At 37.2% G+C, this 12,089-nt stretch overlaps 1 protein-coding gene across 1 annotated transcript in view; it reads right to left on the bottom strand.

The window, feature by feature from the left end:
* Positions 1-2,983: 2,983 nt before the first annotated feature.
* Positions 2,984-12,089, bottom strand: part of LOC138709295 (facilitated trehalose transporter Tret1-like) — a 41,127-nt gene continuing 32,021 nt past the window's right edge. The window contains exons 4-6 of the mRNA XM_069839964.1: positions 11,769-11,977; positions 8,934-9,206; positions 2,984-7,068 (exon numbers count right to left, since the gene is read on the bottom strand). Coding sequence (XP_069696065.1) covers positions 6,205-7,068; positions 8,934-9,206; positions 11,769-11,977 — 1,346 coding nt within the window. The 3' untranslated portion in view covers positions 2,984-6,204. The remainder of the gene's footprint in view (positions 7,069-8,933; positions 9,207-11,768; positions 11,978-12,089) is intronic.

Raw genomic sequence — 12,089 nt, 5'->3', positions numbered from 1 at the left:
AGTGGAAAATACTGACAATCTTTAACTGAAATGTATGTTTGAAAATAAACAAACTATGTCATTTTACCAAAGTTACTAGGGTAAAATGACACACTTAAGTTAATTTTTACATAGTTAAAAAAAAAATTGTTCTCTTAGATACACTTGCTAATTCATTGTGTGCCCATGAGAAACATTTCTTGCACTGTAGCCATGTCTCTTCTAGTTTATATTGGCTGTAAAATTCATTGCAGTACAGACAAAATGCATCGTTCTCAACATCACCATCGAAGTCACTCTCTTCATCTTGGTCCCCATTACTTAGATCAAACTGAAGCTGTGTTTTTCCTCTGTTTGCTGAACGCCTTTCTTCTACAGCTCTTCTTTCAGCTTCCTTTAATTTTAATTGGTTAATAAAAGAGATGCTCGATTTGGGACCCTTCACGTGTTCTCTTTCTTCTCGCCACAGATCTAGTGCCAGAGGGAATCGGGGAGATCTCTTGGTATGTCACATGAGTTGAAGACCTCGTTTGTGACGTTTCCGCTGCTGGAGCAGTTAGTGGTGATGGCTCTATCATATGTTCTTTTGCATTTCTTGTTGTTGAACTGCTATTCTGTGTTGCGCCCTTTGGCCCGTCTGTAGGGACTGCATTCGTCAGAGGTCTGTCTGTGGGCGCTGCAGGACTAAATAAGTGATCAAGAAATATGTCCGAATTGAGTGGACAAATTCCTGTTGAAGAAAATCCACCCAATGCATTGGTGATGGTTGTAGCTTTTCCATAGACTTCAGAAAATAAATCCGCAATTTGAAACTGTGTAATCACCCATCCAGGATGGTTCTTCAGCCACTTTGTAACGGCCTGATCACATGTTTTCAAAGGCCCGAAGAAAGAGATATCAAGTGGCTGGAGTCGGTGGGTGCAGTGACGAGGGAAGGCTAACATAACGTGTAATCACTGTTGCCAACTTCTGTGCACTATAGAGCTGTAAATCCAAACTCATCTTACGATGTTTTCCACAAAAGCGCGTTTTGGTGAAGTAGATGCAAGTAAACTTCACACTCGCCAAGCCTAGCTCATTCATAAGAGGATAAATCAGAGTAACAAAATTCAGTGCATATAAATATTGATATTTATTTTAGAAACTTTAGGATTTTATATATTTTAAAGAAATCACCATCTCACCTATTTTAAAATCAGTTAGCTTTACGAAAAATTCAGTCGAGCAATGAGAGAGATGCCACTATATATTACATAATTTCACAGAAGTAATCACTAATCAGGCATTGTAAACAAATGTGACACTAATTTTGCAAATCGCTATCGCCCATAATATATGGCTTCTCATTTCCAGTCAGAAACATGCACTTGGCTAAAATGACATAGTATGTAATTTTACCCGGAATGAAGAAGAATAAGAAGTAGTGCTAGTACGACGTAACCTCTTTATGAATTTGGATATTGTAATGCTTTTTATAGAGGGAAATATTCATGTATTCAGTCATGAACATTATTTCACTAATATCTGAAGCTTAAAAGGACAAAAAATACATAACATATCTCAACAATATTATATCGTCTTGCACTTTTTTCCTTTAGTTGCACCTGCTTCACCAAAAAGCGCCTTCGCTTGCTAAAACTTGGATGTAACCACTGTTTCCAGCTTCTGTGCTCTATGGAGCTGTAAATTCAAACTCAGCTTACAGTGTTTTCACAAAGCACATTGTATGTCATTTTACCCAAGTATGTCATTTTAGGCCTAACTCCCCTAAATTAAACACAGGTGACTTATATCCTATTAAAATGAATGAAACTATTGTCCCTTACAATGATAGAGTAAAAAATCTGGGAATTTGTATGGACAAAAGTTTAAGTTGTAATATTCAAATCACACACACATGTAAAATAATTTTTATGAAAATTCACACACTATAAAGATTTCAAAATTTCTTTCCGTTGGTTCTCAAGAAGAATTTAGTGCTGTCGCTCTTGATACCTCATTTTGATTACTGTGACACTCTCTACACTGGCCTTAACATGAGACTGACAGACAGACTACACCGTGTTCATAATGCATGTGTTAGATTTATTTGCAACGTTCGTAGATCTGACCGTATCACACCTTCACTAAATAAGCTGTCCTGTGTCCGTCTCAAAGAGCGAAGAACTGTTCACTCTCTCACTTTACTCTTCAATATTCTTCAAAACTCTAACCCTTGCCACTTAGCTTCTCGTTTTCAACATTTGTCTTCATATCACGAAATTGTTAGGCCTACTCGCTCACAACATCATATCACACTCTCCATTCCTAAACACAGAACATCCTTCTATCCTTCATCTTTCACCGTCTCTGCGGCTAATCTCTGGAACTCCCTATCACGACATGTCAGAGGCTGTCGGACGTTGTCTAGTTTCAAAAATAAACTAAAATTGCACTTTTTCAATTCAGATTCCTTTCAATAATCTAAAAGTTAGAATTTATAAAACAGTTACATTACCGGTTGTTCTGTATGGTTGTGAAACTTGGACTCTTACTTTGAGAGAGGAACAGAGATTAGGGGTGTTCTTAAGAAAATAATTGGGACTAAGAGGAATGAAGTTACAAGAGAATGGAAAAAGTTACACAACGCGGAACTGCACGCATTGTATTATTCACCTGACATAATTAGGAACATTAAATCCAGACGTTTGAGATGGGCAGGGCATGTAGCATGTATGGGCGAATCCAGAAATGTATATGGTATGTTAGTTGGGAGACCGGAGAGAAAAAGACCTTTGGGGAGGCCGAGACGTGGTGGATGGAGGATAATATGAAAATGGATTTGAGGGAGGTGGGATATGATGATAGAGAATAGATTAATCTTGCACATGATAGGGACCGATGGTGGGCTTATGTGAGAGCGGCAATGAACCTCTGGGTTCCTTAAAAGCCATTTGTAAGTAAGTAAGTATATTAAATTAGTCAATCCATATAGGTAGAATTTACAAAGTAAAAACATACAAACTCAGAAAAATATTTTATTACAACCTTAAAATTACGCACAAGTACAAAATATTATCACAATTTGAGATGATAAATATAAATAAATCGTTTTCATGTAGTTTGTAAAATGGGAAATGATAAGCTTTTTTCACTGAAAGTAGCTATTTACATAATATTGGCAAATAAAAACAACAGACTCCTTGACGTTTTTGGCCCCCATGCAAGCTATTATTACATATTGATTACGAATATATAAAGTTAAAGTTATTTTAAGGGCTCTGAAGTCCTTGAAATAAATAAAAAGGAACGGTTTTATTTTTTTCCCTTTATGAAACCGTTTATTCCAAAATTAACGCGATTAGAAACGAATTGAGAAACACTATTACATTTCTTTGTGATATTTTTTTCATGTTGAACTATTATATCTGTTAAAAGAACCAACATACCCTGAAGAAGTAAACAGTTTCTCCAGAAGAAGTTATTCGAACTACTGCTTTAAGGGAAGAGATCCGTAGCTATAGTACACTCTCGTATCTTCTCCCTTTCTGAAGCCATATTGTTCTTCTTCAAACGTCAATTCAGTATTCACAGGAGTATCTTCACCAATATCACGCTGATAGTCCTGAACTAATTACATATTCTGGTATTGTCTTTGTTCATGTATATCGCTGTCAATTTAGGTATAGCCTATTATAGTACTGTGCACAATACTGTCGAGGTATGAAAAGACGTTGACCGAATCAGAACATCTGGATCAGTCCAACCAAATTTATAAAACTAACGGGATGGCTCATTTCTTGTCAACAGTGCTCCGTAACCATTTAAGATTATCATTAATTTTTGTTCATGGCCTATTAACAGCCTACTAACAGTAAGAGATATAGGGTAAAGTTGCCTAATTCCGTGATTCGTTTCTTTCACTGAATGTCACGGGATTCGGTATCTTGCTAGTAAGTTCACTAATGTCTCAAAAGTAGGCGAAAGATGTAATCTTTCAAGAAAGATGTCTGGCTCTATGGTCGAACGGCAAAGCTTTGACTGACATGCAATTTAAAAAAAAAGTATCACGAGATTAGGGGTATCACGGAAATAGGCAACTTTACCCTAAATATTTCTGCCTAAATTGTTAGGAGAAGGTTTAAAGTTCATGGGCTGCACATCAGAAAACTATCTCTATTGTACCCGAACTGCTCTTCATTCTCTGAATAGCCCGCTTGCCGGCTTGCATTTTGCACGTCACCACATCGAATGGATAGACGAAGAATTGTGCTCAGTGTTGTTACAGATGAGTCGCATTTCTGTCTAAGTTATGCAGGTGAGCGAGAGAAGTTATGGCGGTGACCTGGACAGCGGTAAGCACACTGTGCCATCACGCACAGAAAATCTTTTAATAAAGAAATTAAATTATTATGTGTTTGTCGTCTAAGATAGCTTATCAAATGCTAAGTGAAATTTATTCACTAAATTAGCATAATTTGTATAACAATGTTACATAGATGAACGTTTTCGGCAATGTTTTGCCATCTTCTGATCATTTAGGTATGATCAGTTAAAATCAGTTGACATATAAAATAGTTTAACTATATGAAAATAATTTCTGCTAATTAATAGATTATTTAAAATGTAACAATAAAAAATGAAGAAAATTAAGCTTCCATTTAATGTGTTGTATCACAGAAGGTATAGTTTTTAGCTGTTTGTTTTCGTGGCACATTTGTTGACTCTTGTAACTAAAGTTAGTAACATATTCTTCCATAAAGAAGATCGTTGCAAGTTGTGTAAATCAACCAGGCCATATGCAACTGCAAATATTCAAACGAAAAAAATCAAAGAAAGAGGAATTGCCAAATCAACAGTAGAAAACATTTTTAGAAAAAGGAAAATGAAATTGACTAAGAAAAATAATTTTTCAACGGCAAACACATAATTTAATTTCTGTATCTCAGCTTATCGAAACCCATATAATATGCCTGTAAAATAACTTTTAATAAAGGTTCAATCATTGTATGGACAGGCATCAGTATCGCTTCTCGTACTGAGCTGGTGATTATCGATAAAAAATTATTTACGCCGTCAAGATATATTACGGAATATCTACAAGATCGCATTATTAATTCAGTTTCCTTGATTTATAGGAAAAACTTCCATGACAACGTTTGTCAACATTTTACAAGAATCGTAAAAGAATTTGCACAACAGGTGGAAGTTAACCTAGAATGATCAGCGCGCAGTCCAGATTTAAATACCATAGAACTTATATGGAAAATCTGGTTAGGAGAATTTGAAAAATGTGGAATACTTATAGTACTCTAGGCAACCTGCTTCAACTCTCATCAAAATACAGAGTCATTAACCAAGACGAGATTGCTGACGTAATCCTCAGCATTCTTTGTCACTCATAAGACGTTACAAGATCTCGAGAAGAAAACACAAAGTACTATAAAGGAAAATGTAAAAAAAATAGAAGTGACAAAAATTGTACTAATTTTTTTAAAATTATTTGAAAATAGATAAAAATTATATTTTCTTTATACGAAGAATTTTGAAAATCTTTAAATAAATTGAGTTGTTTATATTCGTATTACGTATCTCTTAATAGGTTTTATAGGAATAATATTATTAAAATTTTCTGACGTCTGTTTTTTTCTATGAATATATTAGCTATTTACATATTTCTAACTGTTGACGTTACTATCTCCTAAGCCTTACGTCAGTTGAGAAGGACTAGTGATTTAGGACACTAATGCTACCTTACTTTAAATAAATAAAATAAATTAGTGTATAAAATTGACATTTCACAGTAAAATGTTAACCAAAGTCATAAAGGAGCATTATGATTGTTATCGGTGTGGTAGTAGTGATTGATTATTTTGAGAAACTGTTATAATATGCACCATCAAATTACAATATTTGTAAAAATAATTTTGCAATCACTTTCGTACGGCGTCTTATACTTAATACTTATTTTGAATCAAGCTCTCTTTTCCTGTTACCTTTGTTACGACCAGACAAACTATCTGTGAGACTATTGCAATGAAAATTAAGTCGTAATTTGATTTCAATTGGCAGTAGAAACTCATGAGAATATAAAGGAGTTCATTCCTATTTAATTTGCTACAAAATAATTCATATAACCACAGAGCAAATACGGATCTTCACATTGAGAGCTCAGATCTTGAAGATGAAACACTATTGTGTGTCTATAGCGTAATACTTTTCTGTGACAAAGAATCATGGGATTCTCTAGGCTGAAACTCGGGTTTCTAAACAACAGTCTTTGCTTTCCTGTACTTGTTTCGTGTCATTTTTCACGTACTTATGTCGCGTGATCCACATTAAATTCGGGAGTTTGAAGTAGTCCTCTATTTCCATAAGGCTCTTTCCTTGTGTTTCTGGTAAAAATAAATAAATGAATACAGTGCATGCTGTACAGGCGAGGCTGAAGAAAATAAATAGTCCATGAATTCCCATGGTTGTTACCATGGAGATGTAGTTTTTTGAGATGATACCGAAGACAATATCATTGGTTGTGAATATGTACCCGCAGAGCACACTACGGATGTGTGCAGGCTGGGTCTCCCCTATCATCACTGGAGGCAACGGGTAGAAACCGAAGGCATGACTACCTACGAATGTGACGATGAGGGCAAATAATAGCCATGCCTCCGTGTCCAAAGAGACGAGAGAACCTGTTTCCTTCGTCTTGAGGTAGAGCACTCCGGCGAGTGCTATACCTGAAACAGAAGCCCCCACGCCTGACAACAAACCGACTCTCCGTCGTCCTAAGCGGAACATGGATATGGATGACAGGATGACTCCGATGATCCTAACCACGGAGATGAGAATTGTCTGCAGATTCTCGTCCATGCTGGCGGAAGTCCTCATCCTTGACAGGAAGTCGATGGTGTAGAAAGTGAAGATACTGTGACCGCAGATCGCTTGCACGATGTTGAAGATGTGGATGATGAGGAAAGGCTTCAGTACGGGAGCCGTGAAGAAGCTCCTGATCGCCGCTACAGTTCGCGTCTTCAGATCAATATTATTGTTGCAATCTTTTTCGTTGCGAGGTTGGTACCTTTCTCGCAGTTCCTGTAGCTCCTTTTGAGCCTGTAAATATCGAAAAAGCGTCATTTGCACGAATCTCTTGAAGAACTATAGTTCTCCTAACACTTATTTTGTCTATTTAATGTTGTTTTAGGAAGATTTTAAAGATCTATTTGAGTTTTTAAGCTTAGTTTTCATAAAAGTACAAGTTTTAATTATAAAAGTTGACCTAATCTTTCACAAACCCAGATTCATTTTGAAAACGGATCATTTCCATGAAAGAGAAATAATTTTCCTGGCATCCTGTATGGTCAAAAATGATTATATAGGTTTTGTTATATCTTTACAATATCCTTTAATAAATAATAATCCGTGGCGCTACAGCCCGTGAAGGGCCTAGACCGACCGGCCGGCTGCTGGCCTCACGCCCACATGCCGAAGCAGAGGTGAACGATCATCCAACCAGAATGGAGGTATCGTGTGGTTAGCACGATGATCCCCCCAGCCGTTATAGCTGGTATTCGCAACCGGATTTCGCTACCTATCGTAGCTCCCCAAGTGCATCACGATGCTGGGTGCGCACCGGTCCCATACACTGGCCGAAATTTCATGAGAAAATTTCCTCCCCCATGAGGACTCGAACCAGCGCGCATTCCGTAACGCCACAGCGCGGGACACAATATCCTTTAATAATACAAAATTATTGTTCTGATTTTTCGGCATTATGAAGGGATTTTTTTTTTTTTTTTTGCTTCTCCTGTAAAATTTAAGAAAGTGGAGACGGCCCCTTTTCAAAATGTTTAAAATGTCAAATTTTCTCTGTCTTTAGTGGTGTGAGTTCATACGGGTTTGGTTTTAAATTGATTTGTGGAGAATATCTCTATTGTCTCCTTATAATATTTGGAAATTCCGGTTCAGTGATAGTTATAGAAATATTAACGAAGGGAAAATATTGTGAAAAATATGGAAAATGTGAACGTTTTTTTATGAAATATGGACATTTTACGAAACAAAAAAGTGAATTCTTTTGGAGTTAATTGGACTGAGCACAACGTGAATTATGAAAATTCTTGTTATCATACTACTAGCAGAAATAAATTAGGATAAGAAATGTTATATTTTTCCTGTCTCTAGTGATGTGATTTCATATGGCAATTAAGATTTTGTAATATATCCAATGAAATACAAACGCATGTCGTTATAACTGGATTGTCACAAAAATGTACGAGACGCGTCCATAAAGTATCTTTCCCGCTCGTCCCACAGCTAGCAAACCATATGTTGCGCAAAGCGATTGCCTGTACGTGATAGAATAATGTCCTGGCATGGCACATGCGCTAGCGGGACTTCCCGAGTACTCTCAGTAGCTTCGTTGCATTGGTTGAAGATGGACGCTCCTATTCCAGCTCCTGCCGCGTGTGAAGTGAAGTCAGTGATAAAGTTTTTGAATGCACAGGACATAGCGCCGATTGAAATTGATCGTCAGCTGTGCCAGGTCTATGGGCCTAACGTCATGAGGAAGCAGATGGTGCGTTGCTCCACAAGGTCGTCTGTGATAATGGTTGGCCTCCCACTGCGCTCCTCGTAATGCACATTTTGGCGTCCTGATGAAAATTGTCTACAGCAGCAACATACGTGACGCAGCTGACAATCAATTTCAATCGGCGCTATGCCCTGCGCATTCAAAAACTTTATCACTGACTTCACTTCACACGCGGCAGGAGCTGGAATAGGAGCGTCTATCTTCAACCAATGCAACAAAGCTACTGAGAGCACTCGGGAAGTTCCGCTAGCGCATGCGCCATGCCAGTATATTACTCTATCACGTAGACGCAGTCGTTTCGCGCAACATATGGTTTGCTAGCTGTGGGCCTCGTACTATATTGGAGCCATATAAAATACACTTCGCTTGCTACTGATTGACTCACCCTGGCGGAGTTGTTGGGGCCCCAGACCCACAACACTGAGTTTTCAGCCTCGGATAGGCGGTTCTTTCTAACTAGCCACGTCGGTGTCTCTGGCACTTTGGCGAACGCCGTGATGCAGACGACGGAGATAGCGGCGCCGATACCGCAAACGACGCGCCAAGGCAGCAGCGAACTGAGGGCAGACACCAGGAAGATGCCCGTAGCAATGAAGACCGAGTTCACGCTTATGATCGAACCACGGAACCGGGGATCCGCCAGCTCGTCCACCGTCACCTGCAACCATATGTATCACACTCAAGACATTGTTGAAGATAGTATTGATTTGGTACATAAATTATGAGTTAATAGAAAAGAGAATAGCATATCAGTAACTTACATATACAATATTATAAACACCATCAGCTAATAATGATCCTGTCACATTTCTTTTTTCCAGGTACTCAACTTAACAAAATATTAACAACAAAATATTCATCTTATGATAGTCCTTATGCTTTAAGTTAAAAATTATGTCTTTCATCTCACTAAATAATCATTAACTCAATGAGCATGCTTGTAGCTAAGGCTAGGATACTTAGATAAATAAATATTTTATTTGCACTGTAATATAAACTCGTAATTGTGTTTTAAGTTTCGGACAGGGTCACCTGAGCATAAATATTTTAAATTTTATTTCACATAAGAAATTATTTTGAATTTTCTACATAAATATATATTTTCAAATATTCACATAAAACGCATAAAATTGAGTTTTCATAAAATATTTTTTAACAAAAGCCCCATTTCGGATTAATCATCACCCGGATATTCAGTGCAGTTGCTTAGACGTGGCAACTGTTTCTCGAATTAACTATCTGTGGACCTGTGCGATGCAGTCTGCTCTCTTGCTACAAGCGATAAGAGCTGTCACCACTAAAAGATTCTACTGTAACTAACACACATAAACATTGTTGTGTCATTTAGGAATGCTTTGTAAATTATCATAACGCTGATTCAGGAAGCAATTATAATTTCATAAACATCAACTGCCTCTATTTTCGTTTCCAACCATAAACATGTCTGCAGGGAGTGCATGTTGTATCTCAACGGCCAGAACGCTCTTTTTTCCAGTACAAGGGAGTGTTCCGCGACAATCGTCAGTCATTTGTGATGGAAAACTTGGAGATCAATCTCATTGTGTAGTGTATTTCTTCACTAGTTGACGAGACATCATAATTTTTACTGCTGAATTTTGCAAAGTGTTTATATTCTTACTTACTTCTGGCTCTTAAGGAACCGGAGGTTCATTGCCGCCTTCACATAAGCCCGCCATCGGTCCCTATCCTGAGCAAGATTAATCCAGTCTTTACCATCATATCCCACCTCCCTAAAATCCATTTTAATATTGTCCTCTCATCTACGTCTCGGCCTCCCCAAAGGTCTTATTCCTTCCGGCATCCCAACTAACACTCTATATGTATTTCTGGATTCGCCCATACGTGCTAAATGTCCTGCCCATCTCAAACGTTTGGATTTAATATTCCTACTTATGTCAGGTGAAGAATACAATGCGTGCAATTCTGCGTTATGTAACTTTCTCCGTTCTCCTGTAACTTCTTAGCTGCAAATAGTTTTCCGAGCGTCTTATTGTCAAACACCCTTAAACTCTGTTCCTCTCCCAAAGTGAGAGTCGAAGTGTCACAACCATGCAGAACAACCGGTAATATAACTGTTTTTTAAATTCTAACTTTCAGATTTTTTGGCAGCAGAGTAGATAACAAAATTTCTCAAACGAATAGTAACACGCATTTTCCATGTTTATTCTGCTTTTAATTTCCTATCGAGTATAATTTATATTTGTTACTGTTGCTCCAAGTTACTTGAATTTTTTCACCTTTTCAAAGATTAAATTTCCAATTGTTATATTTCCATTTTGTACGATATTCTGGTCACGAGACATAATCATATACTTTGTCTTTTCGGGATTTACTTCCAAACCTATCTCTTTACTTGCTTCATGTGTTTATATTGACATAAAATAATTGAAATATAATTAAATATTTTTTCACATATTTTACTGATATTTGGATATAAAAAATAAATATTTCCCAATTTTTAGCACCTAAAATCCTAAAATTCTGACCCCTACTTATAACTTAGATTTTTCCTCCCATTTCTTCTTTATACAGTATGTGTGTATGTGTGTGTGTGTGTGTATATATATATATATATATATATATATATACATTTCGTACAGTATTCTGGTCACGAGACATAATCATATACCTTGTCTTTTCGGGATTTATTTCCAAACCTATCTCTTTACTTGCTTCAAGTGTTTATATTCACATAAAATAATTGAAACATAATTAAATTTTTTTCACATATTTTACTGATATGTGGACATAAAAAATAAATATTTCCCAATTTTTAGCACCTAAAATCCAAAAATTCTGACCCCTACTTATAACTTAGGTTTTTCCTCCCATTTCTTCTTTATACAGTATGTGTGTGTGTTTGTATACATTTTCTTAGTTTCTGCAAGTGTCTTTCTTTTACCGGTCTACGTAATTCCATATCAGCTACTCTTAAATTTAATTCTAAAATTGACTCTTCAATACATGTTATTTATCCTATAATTTTCAGGGTAAGATAATAGTTTATGCAAGGCGTCCTTTTGTGTATACAGAACGGACATAGCTATATCCTTTCCTATGTTTCCCCTTCTGTTTGTCAATTTCCAAATTCCTAACCTCCTCTGTGCCATACCCCTCCATTCCTCTCAGGAGTTAACTCCTATATACTTTTCCTGTCGCATGAATTTTTCATTAGTCTATAATCACTTAATGTCCATACCGCGGACGTGGTGAGCACCATGCTTTTGGCGAAGCCCTCGATTATCCTTCCGATCAGGATCATGCTGACATTCTGCGCCATCATGATGAGCACCCAGCCAACCGTCATCCAGACACTGGCCAGCAGGTTACCCCAGCGCCGGCCGAACACGTCCACGAACACCCCGGAGAACAGCGCTCCCATCGGCCCCGCCAGCATATACACACTCGCTGTAGAAGAAAAAACGTGTTTTGTGTGAAATACCTTTATTTGTTAATGAGGTAGTCGTTGGCTGCGAAACATTTCACAATATACAGGGTCTCTCTAAATTAGACCGACAAA

The sequence above is a fragment of the Periplaneta americana genome, chromosome 11 (assembly GCF_040183065.1).
Source record: "Periplaneta americana isolate PAMFEO1 chromosome 11, P.americana_PAMFEO1_priV1, whole genome shotgun sequence".
Lineage (NCBI taxonomy): Eukaryota > Metazoa > Arthropoda > Insecta > Blattodea > Blattidae > Periplaneta > Periplaneta americana.
The sequence above is the reverse complement of the archived record's forward strand: the minus strand, read 5'-3'. Positions and strand labels throughout refer to the sequence as shown.